Source organism: Lentinula edodes, assembly GCF_021015755.1.
Source record: "Lentinula edodes strain Le(Bin) 0899 ss11 chromosome Unknown C8R40scaffold_5, whole genome shotgun sequence".
Lineage (NCBI taxonomy): Eukaryota > Fungi > Basidiomycota > Agaricomycetes > Agaricales > Omphalotaceae > Lentinula > Lentinula edodes.
In genome coordinates, this window is record NW_025764311.1 from 1066692 (window position 1) to 1080966 (window position 14275).

General features: G+C 45.5%; 1 protein-coding gene and 2 non-coding genes across 3 annotated transcripts; 1 reads left to right on the forward strand and 2 right to left on the reverse strand.

The window, feature by feature from the left end:
* Nucleotides 1–3295: 3295 nt before the first annotated feature.
* C8R40DRAFT_t53 lies at nt 3296–3381 on the reverse strand. Its single transcript has one exon. It is a non-coding gene; the product is annotated as a tRNA-Gln (tRNA).
* A 191-nt stretch (nt 3382–3572) lies between these two features.
* Nucleotides 3573–7227, reverse strand: C8R40DRAFT_1167105 (uncharacterized protein; the record flags this gene model as incomplete). Its single annotated transcript, XM_046230953.1, has 2 exons — nt 3573–5460; nt 5513–7227. 2 exons carry the CDS (start codon nt 7225–7227, stop codon nt 3573–3575), a joined length of 3603 nt encoding a protein of 1200 aa, XP_046090238.1.
* A 97-nt stretch (nt 7228–7324) lies between these two features.
* On the forward strand, nt 7325–7418 carry C8R40DRAFT_t50. The gene has a single exon. It is a non-coding gene; the product is annotated as a tRNA-Gln (tRNA).
* Nucleotides 7419–14275: the final 6857 nt, after the last annotated feature.

The window sequence follows — 14275 nt, forward strand, 5'->3', positions numbered from 1 at the left end:
ACCTCTGCAGAAGTTTCTGATACAGCAGCTTCAACTAAGCCCGCAATCCCAATATACATCGATCACCTCATGGAGAGAGCAGCATGTTTCTTACATGAACGGAAATAGCACAAATTGCTTGATTCATATGCATTGATAACATGTCAAAGTAGGTTGCTTATAAGCATTGTATCAAGCCAGACAAGGTGGTAGGTGCACTCCTAAGCTATCTACTACCAGTACTTACTCTAAACATGGGACAGGTGGGCTGCATAAATCATACACTCAGTGTTTCATGAATGACACCATTACTTCAGTCCAATTCTTCCAATGCCCTGGGAATTCCAGAGACGGTCCTAAATTCTTCCTCTCATCTTCCTCCCCCACGTCGTCATTCACCTGCACCAATTGTCCCCAATCCATTTGGCATTCTTGCCTTCAACATCAGTCGAAAAGGAGGCAGACAAACCTGTTTCGGACCACGTTTCAACAAAGCATACTATGATCTCCGAGGGATAGTCCCTCCTCCTGACGAGGAAATACCCTTGGAAGGGTTCATTCAGACTCTCGAGAGTATCAGAGATGCAGAATACATTCTACAGGGAGCAGCATTTTCTCCAGTTGTTGCCTATGTGTTCATAGATACACAGGATGAGCATTGGCCAAGTTCAGTTGGGTGTATGATTTGATTCAAGTTCTCGTCGGTAGAATTGCCACATGGAGAGGGGCATGAACCCGTGAAAACACACAATATAATTTCATGATGTATTGACTTGGTGATGATGGTGTGTTCGGTATTTTCTGGTATATCTGTACATGATTCTCCTCACCCACAATGCACATTCTGTACCACCCACATCATTAATCTTTTGTGTAGTATCGAAATCGGAGCGCCGACAAAAACTCCGGAAGTTGTTTGAATATCACGTTGATATTGCTATGACCCTTCTATTCCTTTGCACACTGACTTTGCACCCACTTCTGACCCACTAGTTTTACATGTAAATTCCGGCTTGTATATGAAATCACTTTAGTAAAGACTGAGGGAGAATAATGAGCTTTCAAGTAATAACCTGAAGTACATATGTTCTACATATACAAGAGAGGCTTGAGAGATTGCCGATTTTATTATGTGGCGCAATACTCAATTCCCCTGACACGGCTTTTCCCTTTCTATCTTTTCCTCACATCCGTCCTTCTCTCCAACTCTCACTCACAAATTAGGACACCTGACCATCCTATCCTAACTCCTTGTCTTCCACATGAAAAAACGCAAATGCAACCAGCAGCTCAAATGTCGTAACCTTCAAAACATATCACAACCAAACTCTCCAATGTTCGCAAATATGAATACCCCCGATATTCACTTGGTGGCCCGAGACAGCTCCTTTTCCAATATTAAATGCATGGATGCTTAGTGGGTCTGTTACAAGGATTTGGCATTAAACCCGGCAAATTTTTCCACATCAAATTTACATGTAAATTCAAAAAAATATCAAGCCCCCATGATTATTAGTATGTAAAGCTTCATACCTTCACCTCTGACCAGTTACATAATTTATTAGTTCCATGTGGAAGAAATACTTTTTGAGATGTAGACCATTAAATATATCATTATGTTACAACCCGTACGGTTGCAAGAAATTGGGATCGGTCTGGTCGGAAGCTTCTGTGCCCATCTTACCCTTGAGGGCGCATTTTCCTTACATCCCCAAGGATCCAGAATTGGCAATGAGTTTGGTATTTAAAATGAGCTTCTCAACTCAAGTCCTTCAGACTGGCTCTTTTCTCTTTACTTCAAATTGTATGTCTGGCCTCTGCTTTTAGCCTTCCCTTTCATTGAACCCTCTGCTTCCAGTGCGGGTCAATTTGAAGGCATTGCCCAAGTTCTTTATTTTTACTCACCCATCCCTGACAAGCATATATTCAGTATGTCTTATGAGCAACAACTTTGTTCAATAACTTTTAAGCTTACTATGGGTTATGACAGACAGGAACACTGGTGCAATGCAGATTACAGTGACCTCCATCATGCTTCTCAGCAGTGTCAATCTTATGCTAGTTTCTGGATCTGTTATTCCAGCACAGGGGAATCACCAAAACAAGAGATCACTTGAACTCACAAAGAGACTTTCAGCTAGTGATTGCATCTTTGTGGCAGCTCAAGGTTACAGCTACTGTGATGCAAAGCAATGTAGAGATGGGGGAGGTACCTGCAAGATCAGCCCAGCAGGGAATTGTGTGAATGATAATAATACAATGCGGGGCACACATGCTCCAGTAGCATGTCCCAGTTGCCAGTGTCATAACCCCTAACTAATGGGATTACAATGTAATGAGCTTGATTTTGCATAATGTTCTTTCTGGCTTAATGCTATGCTTATAAGCAGTCTAGTACTCAACACAATGTTTGAACATATGTTTTGTTTGGCATTGGTTTACAGTGTAAGATTGTTAAATGGTATTGATAGTTTCCGATCCCCTCGAGCCTTTCCATATTCCACATTCTCCTTTCATGTCATTCTCATAGCCTTTTACACCTTGGTTTTATCTTTCCCTACTTGTACACATTCCTCTACCATATTCATATTCTTTCCATTACACTCTTAAGTGTTTTTCCCGCAATTTTTTGAGAATCTTCTTTTGATTTGTACAACATATATGTAAATGCAACAACTTAAATGCTGAAACCCATGCAAGCAAGGCAGATGACCCTGTAGGGAGCAGTTGATCTGAATGATCACTGGTAAAGGGATCGGAAATGCACTGTGTCCTGATTGAGTAGATCATGTCAAGAGATTTCATTACTGTAACACAACGATTGACAATAGCTCTGATTGAACTGAAACTACTAGAGGTCAACAAATAAACCAACTACACCAAGTAGATATAATATGGAATAATTATATCACATTGTCCTCAAGAAAATTGCCGCACTCGGGGGGTACCCTAATTGCGCAAGCTGGGGAGTCATTGACAGGCATGTTAAGGCATCATCAAAATTTAGTGCATTTTGAATATCTGCATGTGCCTGTGCTGCACCTAACCCCATAATTAAGCAGCTGTTTGCTTGACAATGTGCAGGTCCTCTCTGTTTGAGACTAGCTCTACACCAAGTCCTCTCTCAATATTTGCGAACTTTCCTCGGGGTCATAATCATGGTTGCTGGTTTTGAATTTTTTTGAGCATTGAATGAAAATCATCACCAGAACTATCAGCAAGGTGCAGGGAAATTGTGCGAATGGTAATATACTGAAAACATACCCCTCTCTTAAAACATGTAAGTTGTAAACTAAACGTCACGATAGTAGATCGAAGGTCTAACACTGACAGGACTCCAACCGGGGTCACGGGAAATTACTGAGTCAGAATCCCGTGTGATAACCTCTACACTATTAGACCATCATGCGCTGGAAGTTGACTTCACAGACAACCAGGAGGAAGAAGATGCCTTCACTTGGACATTAGCTGCGAAATGGAGATAATATTATGAGCAAAGGGGGGGAGACAAGAAAATAACACATAACACTACATCTGATGCTTAGGAAACCCTACTGTCCTGTGACATTGCTATACAATGTAGGGTGAGTTCATTACCAACATACACACATCCAATCTTTTTGGCATTCCCAAAAGGCGCCTCCTTCGGTCCCGTTAGTCCCACTCGCATTACCACCTGCATCAACACTTTCAACAACAACGAGCTCAGTCGGGCTCCCGGAATCTGGACGTTGTCTTAGTTTGACTTTATCGCCCTGCCGTGGACCAGTGAGCACGATAGCGGTATCGTCTTGTGATAAAGGGGGAACGGGGAGGAGGAATTTAGTTGGGATTGAACGATCTGCTGGGGTGGAAGAAAGAGCAGCAAGTTGAGCTGGAGTAACAGCGCTAGATTTCTCCAGATCGACTTTAACCAACGCTGTTTGTTCGTAATTATCTGCTACACGGGAAGCAGCGAGGATATGTGCGTCGAGAGATTCGTATAGACCGTCGAGGTAGGGTTGATGAGGCAGTTTGGTTCCGGAGATATTGACCCGGAGAGACGTTAGGTGTGGGGTTAAGTGTTGGGCGAGTAGCCAGTCTGGGGGTGGGGTGTATTCACCAGGACCTTCATTGGCTCTTCTTCCAATTGCAGTGGGTAGCATACCAGGTGTTGGAGCGGCATAAGCACCGTAGGATGCATAAGTATTACTATTGTTGGAATATTGGCTGTATTGAGGGTTAATGGAGGAGTAGGGTGTATTGGTACTGCTGAGGTTGCCTCCTGGAGTTGAGGGGATAGCGGGGGTTGGTGCGAAGCCGGGTGTTGAAGCGAATGCGGGGGTGGGGGCGTTCTGTGCGGCCCAAGTGCTAGCAGGAATCTCAGCACCCCATCCACCAATCCCGCTTCCACTATCAGCTGGAATTGGGGATCCCCAACTGTCTTTCCCACCCCACGCATTTCGCCCTGGTGTAGCACCTCCTCCGGAAGCATAAGGGTTTGGTGTCCTCCCACCACCCCTCGAAGCAGCAGCAGAAGCAGCATACGGATTAGGAGTCTTGCTCCCTGCACTCCAAGCAGGTGTCTGTCCACCACCTCCCCCAGCGTATGGGTTGGGTGTTTTAGAACTAACGTTCCATGCGGGGGTTTGATGTCCTCCAGTTGCGTAGGGGTTGGGTGTTCGGCCTGCTCCTATTCCCCAGCTTGGTGTACGACCCCCAGAGCCAGGAGTTCGCCCGCCGCCACCACCAGAAGCACCCCACCCAGGTGTACGTCCACCCATTGGCAAATTGAAATTGTTGTCACCACCACCACCACCACCATTTCTCCCCCAAGTCGCACCAGGCCCCTCGACGGGTTCAGTCCTCCCATCCGGCAACTTCCTATGCAATTTCCCCTTTTCAATACTGATCACCTTGTTCCCTGTGTTCAGCTCTACTCTCGCTACGCCAGATAACCCAACCCCGTTAGTGTCTTTGACAATCCCAACGTATCCTTTGTGTGGCCCTTTGATTACTACGACGTGTGCCCCGATGAGCCTGTCGCGGGGTCCCCGTCCAATTGTTGAGCCAACGAAGCCACCGCCGCCGGAAGCGCCACCAGCTGAGAGGGGGTTCATTTTCGTTAGATCAGAAGTCGGTTTTTTTGAACTTGCACCACCGGGTGTAATTACACCCCCCTTCGGCGACACCGACACCAAACTCCTCGCACGAGTAACGAAAACCCCACCATGTTCGGCTACGTCCCTGTTAAACAAGAATGCAAAATGCGATTGGTAGATATGTAGCACTCTCCCTGTCCGATGCTCGTTTTCAGTTTCTTGCATTGTATCGCCGAGTCGGATTTCGTGGCTGTTTTTGTCGGTTGCGATTACTGAATTGGGTTTTGGCCGGAGGGATTGGAGGATTTGATGCGGGTGGACAAGTCGGGATTGTGAGTGCTGAGTTAGAACGAGGAAGGAGGAACGGGAGGTTGAATAGATAACGCCGATTGTCTGGGGGCTGTGAAGAGGGGGATTAAAAATGGGTTTGGGAGAGGAGATTGAGGACGTACTCAAGTTGGACTAGATCATGTAATTCGTATTCACCAACAATGTTGGTTGTATTACCCACCTCTGCAGCCTCTCGAAGATCTTTTGAAAATACCGACACTTCTTGCATTGTCATATCCGAAATGAACGTAACCACCGTATTCTCTCTTCTCTTTTCGCCGTTTTCTAAATTCGCATTCACATTCGACGTCGATGGAGTAGACCCAGTATCCGAAACAGCAACAACCAACCCGGTCTCTCCAGCGTTCTTCCCTTGCATCACTTTAACGTGGTCTCCGGGTTTGAATCGTTTCCTTACAGACCTTGCAGGGAGATCAATCTTTTGCCCTTCCAGATCTAAACCGAGCGCGGTGATGGTGAGGGTCTCGCCTTGAATTTCTTGCACGATTCCGTGTACGCCAGATTGTTCGCCTTGGAAGACCTCGATGTGGTCCCCAGGTTGCAGAACGGCTAAAGCAGCTTTGCGGGATGCTTCGGCGATGATGCTGAGGTCCACCAGGCTCTCTTCTAAAGGATTGTTCGAGTTGAACATGGTGATTTCATCCAAGGTAGGGTTGACGTCCTCAAGGATGATAGAGTTTAGTTTCACGTCCTTCTCGATAAACCCGTCTTTGTAAGTGTCCTGGAAAAAGACATAGACTTGGCCTCGTTTGGAGACAGCGGTGCGGCCGTAGACTTTCAAGACTTCTTCGTAATTAAAGAGACGTTGGGGAGGACGAGCGGAAGGGTTATTGTTGGAAGTGGGATCATTGCCTTTTTTACGCTTTCGACCCAAACCACGCTCGTCTTCGCGTGGGTTTAAATCAATACGTGGAACGAATCGGACGCCGACTTCATCACCATTCTCCGTAACATCCACGACCTGAGCTAAATCCCCAGCGTATTTCCCTCTTTTCAATCTCACCCAAGTTCCTGGAATGATTTTTTCACCTGCGTCCACCTTTTTGATTAATAGTAGCAAGGACATCTCGTCAATGGGAACGAGGTGGATTCCTCTAGAAGGGTATACACCTACTAGCCCGGCACAGGCTTGAGCGACTTGTTGTGAGGATTTTGCTTCGACATAGATCATCCCAGGTAGAGAATCTCGTTGAAAGGCGGACAAAATAGACATGGGTTTTGCTGTATATTCTAGATCGAGACTTTTACGCATTAATGAAAATACGATTTCTCGTTCCCGACCTGGTTTTACACGGACTTGCCAGAGAGATGCGTCGTGTACGGAAGGCATAAGAAGACGTTGAGGAATTTCAGAAAGTTCACCAGTGAATCGACGACCACCTAGTCCCCGTCCAGAGTAACGGTCAGAGAGCTCACGAGCAATTTCTTCAGCAGATCGCTCAGCTTGTCGCCGTTTATAGTCTACTCGAGCGTGGTGATGCCTGTCATCGATATCTAAATCATCTCCAACGCCATAAACTCCGTCGTTTTCCTTGCTGATGAACCCGTCGATGGCTGAATCACTTTCTGCTCCCTCACCGTCCTCTTCGTCTTCGGAAGAAACTTCGGCTTCGATATCCAGGAAACGGGAGAGTCCTGTCCGGGGTTTCTTGTGTCGGTGTTTCGTCGTGCTGGGCTTGGTAGACGGTTCGTCGTCCTCCTCCTCTTCCTCTTCCTCGTCATCTTCGTCGTCTTCATAAAGCTTCCGACGTGGAGGTGAGGGGTGTTCTCCATCATCGTCGTGTCTGTCGTCGTCGTGGTCTTCGATATCTGACATGTTGGTAGGAGTTAAGATCAAGTTGGAATTGACGTAAAGGATGTGTTTGAACAAAACAAATAAAGAATATAATGATAATGAGCTGGCAATCCAGTATGGTCCAATAGTGTAGAGGTTATCACACGGGATTCTGATGTGGTATGTCACAGCCTGAATTTCCCGTGACCCAGGTTCGAGTCCTGGTTGGACCTTGCTGGGCCAAAATTTTCGTACTTTTTATTCGATGTTTCCATTTTAACCTGAAGGCAAACATACAATACATATTTGCGCCATCGTTCACGAGTTTTTTCCTCACCTTCAAATCACTCACATGAATAACATATCTATGGTCTTTGCTTACTGCAACATATAAGGCACTCCGAATCTGAACCGAAAAAAAACTCATAAACGCTGGTTCACTACGGTTAACCATTGTCTTCCAGCTATGCCATCCTGATTTTTTAGTACAGTTGTATTCAAGATCTACCAGAGTAAAGAAATTTGCAGGTCAAATTCATTATTTGCTGATGTGTTTGATCTTGTACTCGAGATGTGTCCACGGGGAACTTCAATGTACTTCTTCCCTCCCATCGCTCATCAATCTCCTTCATCTAGCGGATCATCATTTGCTAAGCATCTCAAGAACTCACACCCGTGGTAACGCACTCGGGAAGGGCACGGTTGATTTTTCAATTTTGATAATTTGTTGCCGGTTTATTGCCGGTCCATCGGATTTGATATCTCACCATCGACACTTTTATGCATGCAGTAAAAGTATTTTTGTGGCCTTCAAACTCTTCAGTGAATACACTATCATTTTTCTGCCTTCTAAGTACCTCAGGAATGATAAATTCCTCAGGTAGCACACTTGGGAGAAGGCACAGTGAAACTGATAGCCTATCATTGCATCATTGCCCATTGAATGACACAGTGTCCTCCAGCCTTCAATGCATTTCCCTTTATGCATTTATTCCAACTATTGATAATGAAAGATGCTGTACCCTATTCTTTATATGAGCTAGAGTATTTGGTACAATAGCTCTCTGTGTTTTTGAACTGTTCATCTGTAAAATTTGTATTCTTCAAGTTGGCTAAGAGCTCGAAAGTGTCAAGGTTTAACTCAGTAAAGTAACTGAGGTGTTCAAGAGGCATTCCATTGTTGTCTACCTAGGTACTGTATAGTATAATGTAATAATGCTGTCTTGTAACTTTACATACAAGGAGAAGTCTCAGGTATGTACAGAATGGGCTCGAGCACATGGAGTATCCCTCAACAGAAAGCAGCTGACAGCACTATCCAGCTGGGAAAGTCCTCCCAGCAGTACTGAAGAATTGCTGGGAGCTAGACAGTGCCTCCATTGCTCTTGTGAACATCCAGCTTTTGCAGATGTTATTTAGTCTTAATAGCTAGTCAAGTTCTTTGAGCTTGCTTGTTTTTCTTAGAAGAAATGCTTATGCTGGAGTTTACCATATGAGCTCTGAGTCCAAGTAACAGGCACTCTGTATCACACCCTAAGTAGGACTGCATGACCCCCATAAATTGAGGATAGAGGCATGAATTCCTTCTGTCAGCGACTGGTTCTAGTAACAGATGTCACCAGGTGTCACACTCAAGAAAACTTCAGGCAGCGGAGCGATAAAGGAAGTAAGCAAAGTTCTGGACTAAACCAGGTAGAATAGACGAGATCAAAGCTAAGGAAATACAGCAAGTAGCTACAGTCTATATACTAGTGAACAACCCTCTGCCCTAGTAATGCCCAACGCCCTGGGTTAGTGGTAAACATGAGTAGAACATAAGTAAAGCAATGTGTAAGTAATGAAAGCTCGATTGCCATGCTGTATACGTGTTGTGAGACTGCTGTGTTTAATATAAGTAAATGAAAAGCGCATGTTGTATCAGTAAGCATAAATAATAGGTCAGGTGACAAGATAAGACAAGATATAGGATAAGGGAGATAGAAGATAAGACAAAAGATAAAAGATAAGACAAGGGATAAGGAGAAAGATAAGATGAAAAAGAAGTGATCGTAACATTACCCCCCCTTTAAGGCGCGAATTCCATGACGCGCAAGTCGGTTGACAAGTGCTTCAGATGGCATGGTACTTGGGACTGGTTCTATGTCTGGTGTAGGTATTTGTCGGAACAATTCAGTGGGAAATTGAGCAATCGGAATCTCAATCCGTTTAAGGGTTCGAGGCCTGGGCTTGTTAGGATACTTCTTATGGAAGTCCTGAACAGCTTCTCTGGCATTCGTCATATTAGCTGCAGGTTCCCACGTCATTTCATGTGGTCCGTAACCTCTCCATTTTACCTTGTACTGGATGCCGTTCCGATATTTGCGTGCATCCACAACCTCTTCTACTTCGTACTCTTCTTCTTCTCCAACTACTTCTGGAGGTGGCTCGGTATTTCGGGGTTGTGTCGGGAATTGGGGTTCATGGTACGGGGATAGGTGTGTTTCGTTGAAGACATTATGGACTCTTTTCCACGTGCGAGGGATGTCGAGTTTGTATGAGCTGGATCCGATCTTTTCAAGGACTTTAAACGGTCCAAATCGTTTATCCCCGAGTTTCTTCATTGGGCGATCTGTCGTTATGTTGGTTCCTTCAAGCCAGACTTTATCACCAGCCTTATACTCTATCGCTTCATTCCGGTGTTTGTCATATTGGCGCTTCATGTCCTCAGCAGCTTTTTTTAGCGCCGATCCTACTTCTTCCCTGATCCGTTTCATACTATCGGCAAACTCCTGTGCTGTTGGGTTTTGTGACGTCATCTTCGGTGTGGTTCCTTTGTATGGGTGTCTGCCATTGTCTGCGTAGAAGGGCGAAACCTTTGTAGCTGAGTGTACTCGATCGTTATATGCAAACTCCATCATAGGAAGCCATTCGTGCCAATCATTCTGATGATGATTCACAAAAAGACGGATGTAATGTTCAATTTCTTGATTTATCCGTTCCGTCTGGCCATTAGTCTGAGGATGGTATGCAGTTGTATAGTTGCTTTCGATTCCTAGCAACTTGTACAGTTCCTTCATGAAGCGGGCATGGTACTGAGGGCCGCGATCGTGGACAATCTTCCGGGGCATTCCATGGATCGGGAATACTTTGTCACGATAGACACGTGCCATTCCTTCAGATGTTATCGTAGTATGTGTGGCAAAGAGCCGTAACCTCTTCGTGAAGTGATCAACAAACACGCTGATGGCATTATACCCTCCAGACTCCGGTAATTCGCCAATCATATCTGTTCCTATGATTTCCCAAGGCTCGGATGGTACGTCATGTGGATGTAATGGTCCTACGGGTTTTGTACGATGTGTCTTTGTGGCCTGACATTTTTCACAGCCTTCCACATAGATCCTGACGTCTCGACTGATTCCTGGCCACCAGTAGTTGCGTGTAATTAACTCGATAGTTTTATAGCGGCCAGGGTGTCCTGCTGTCTGGGCGTCATGATGTGCCTGTATGATTCGTCCTCTGAGCTCTTTGTCCTTGGGGACATAGATGCGTCCTTGCCAAACTGCTAGTCCATCCTCGGTTTCAAGCCATTCCTTGTCTTTAGACTCGAGGGCAACCTGTACTAACTTGTCTCGCTGGTTTTTCTTTCTTCGGATGAGATTAAGCAGATCGTCTTTGGGGGTAGATGTCTGATCCGTTACTTGAGAAATGAAAAATTCTGGTTTTAGCAGTGTGACGTCGGTATTGTCATTCTCCCCTTTCTCAAGGCCTGACATCCTTGACAGAGCATCGGCTTTTCCCATCGATTTCCCAGGCTTATGGAAGAGCTCAATATGGTATTCAGCAATTTCAACTACCCATCTGGCTTGTCGTCGATTCAACTTCTGAGGTTTCCGGAAATACTGGAGATTCTGGTGATCGGTAAAGACTTCAACAGGTTCTTTTGCGCCCAGCAAGTACTGTCTCCAGTCTGCTAGAGAATCCATGATGGCCATCATCTCCTTGTCGTAAATTTCATAATTTTGTTCAACCTCGTTAAGTGACCTGGACCTGAAGGCTACTGGTCTCCACTTTCCATCGACGTTTTGCGATAAGACAGCACCATTTGCGTAATCGGAAGAATCAGCTTCAATCCGGAACTTTCCAGTCTCTCTTGGGATAATGAGAGTGACGTCTTCGATGATCCGGTCTTTCAGTTGATTGAACGCATCTTGTTCAAGAGATGTCCATTCCCAAGTCGCATTCCCTGTGAGCCGTGTTAGGGGTTTGGCAATTTTACTGAAATCTTGGATGAACCGGCGGAAGAAGTTGCAAAACCCTAAGAACGATTGTAGTTCGCGCTTTTTCTGTGGTGGCTGCCAGGTTCGAACTGCTTCAACCTTTTTTGGGTCCATCCGGATTTGTCCATTGCCTACGATGATTCCAAGATATTCAACTTCCCTAGCCTCAAAGGTGCACTTTTCAGGTTTCAAGTACAGTTTGTTGGCTTTTAGGATGTCAAGAACCTTTCTGACGATGATCCGATGTTCCTCAATGTTGTCCGTGAAGATAAGGATATCATCCATATAGACAATGACGTGTCCTTGATCAATGAGCTCTCGAAGGATGTGATTCATGAATGCTTGGAACGTGGCGGGTGAGTTTGTAAGTCCGAAAAACATAACTGTGGGCTCGAACAAGCCTCTGTTTGTTCGGAATGCTGCCTTCCATTCATCTCCTTCTTTGATCCGGATGTTATTAAATCCCCATCGGACATCCATTTTGGTAAAGATCTTGGAATTCTTCAGTTTATCAATGAGTTCCTGGATTAACGGGAGTGGATATCGATTCTTGACAGTCATGTCATTTAGCTTTCGATAATCCTGTACAGGCCGTAGTGTTCCATCTTTCTTTTTGACAAAGAAGAAAGGTGAAGCCATGGGTGAGCGTGATGGTCGTATTCGTCCCGATCTAAGGTTTTCCTCTAGGAATTCATCTAAAGCCTTCTGTTCCGGTGGACTGAGGGGATAGACTTTACAGTCAACTGGTTTGGAGCCTGGCGTTAACTCTATGGCATGATCCCATGGACGTCTTTCTGGCATTTGGTCAAAGTCTTTTTTACTAAATACATCAGCATACTCGGCAAGGTACGGAGTAGCAGCATCTGTAGTAGCAGTTTGTACTTTGATATGGCCTTGGTCAGAAAGATACCCATCCCAATCGAACCAGAAGATCCTTTCACCATCGACAAGTTTTTCCTCTGTACCATCATCCTCAGGTGATTCATAGTGTGGCAAATACCCGCATTTGTCAGGACAACGTTCGAACGTTAACGTAGATTCCTTCCAATCAATGCTAGGATTATGGTAACGTAGCCAGTCTATGCCTAGAAAGATATCTGTCTTGCCTAGATTGGTAACTGCCATATCTATCCGTTCAGCATGATCTCCTATCACCATTCGGACTTGTACATAGCCTTCTATGGAACCATTTTTGTTCAGAGTGCCATCGGCGTTATAGACCGGCATTTTGACTGGTAACTCCTTAACAGTGAGCTGGTGCTGTTCTACAAAATCCTTATTGATACAGGACCCTGTGGCTCCGCTGTCTAGGAGGGCTTCCGTTTCAATCTGTACACCATTGTCAATATTCTCAATAGTGGTTCGCAACTTTAGCTCACGTCCTCGGGTACCTCGGACGAATCTCTTACGACTTTTGAGATTGGTAACTGCTTCAGTTGCGGTTGCATGACTCAGATTTCGTATAGCCAATACCGTTTTTTCCGATGCTTCTCTGACACGACTTTCAGGCATCCAGGCTCTAAGGATTCCTATAGCCATAGGGAGTTTGTCCATTTGTAACCGCTGCGCCACCCATTCAGGTGTGTTTGGTTCATATCTCACAGGTTTTTTCTCAGCTCGGGTCGTCATTGTAGATAAGTTATTTTTATTGGGTGTACCAGTACTACCAAATTCAAAACTAAATTGACTGTCTACATATGACGATGACGAAAAGTCCGATACTGATTCTGAGATTGGCCCCGGCAGACCTGCGTCTACTGCTGGGGCAGGACAAAACCCAATTCTTTGGCCATGGTCTCCTGATCCTCCTGTGTCATCCGGCTCCACATGCCTCTGACGAACTGTGGCTTCGGTGCTTTCTCTGGACAGAACTTCGCAATGTGGCCTTGCTTGCCACAATGGAAACATTCCTTGTTGCGACGCGCAGCGTCGATGTCCATTGGTCTGCCTGCACCTTTGAAAGTTGTTCCAGTACCGTCTTTCCTATCCTGGGTGGGTACCGCAGGGGTTGGAGCTTTAGTTATGGGAGCCTGTGTCATTTGTGGTTGCCATCTCTGGCTACTAGGTCCTTGCCCAGCATTCCGCTGGTATCTGCTTGACCAATTTCGTCGCATTTCCTCACGACGCCACCACATATCATCGATACTGATAATCTTCTGTTTGAGTTCATCGAATTTCTCGATTCGCTCATTGCTGGTGCCATATACTTGGTCGATCAGCTTCGGCTTTACATTCATTTCAATTAGCCTGATGACGTAGGGGGCATCCTTAGCATATCCGGCGTCTCGCATGATGACTTCAAATTCCTTGAAGAAATCCTCTGCCCTCTCATTGGGGCCTTGACGGAGATGTTCTAGCTTCTCCTGAGCATTCTCTGTGAGTCCTTTGTCTAGGAAGGAGGCATTCAATGCGTCCTTGAATCCTTTCCAGGTGACTTTCCATTCCTCCTCGTCGTCATTGAAATTATCGTCCGTATAATTCTGGACCCAGCTACTGACTTTGGGACCTCGCATATACGAGACCGCAATGTCGATTCTTTCACTGTCTGTGACAATCCTATTCCTCGGATCACGAATGTAGGCAAAGAGGGTACGGCGCCATTCTTTGAACTGGGCTTTGTCGCCATCAAAGATGCTAGGCTCTCTGAGCAATGACTTGCCATGAATATTGGAGGTAGTGGTGGTGGGAGCGGGAGTAGGGTTAGACATGTGGAAGTTGGGTGGTATGTAGGCAGGTATGAATGAGGTGATATTTCGTTCAATGGAAGATGAAGTGGATGGAGCAGATGAATCGGGGGTACGGTAACGATCGGTTTGTACCGAAAGTCTAGG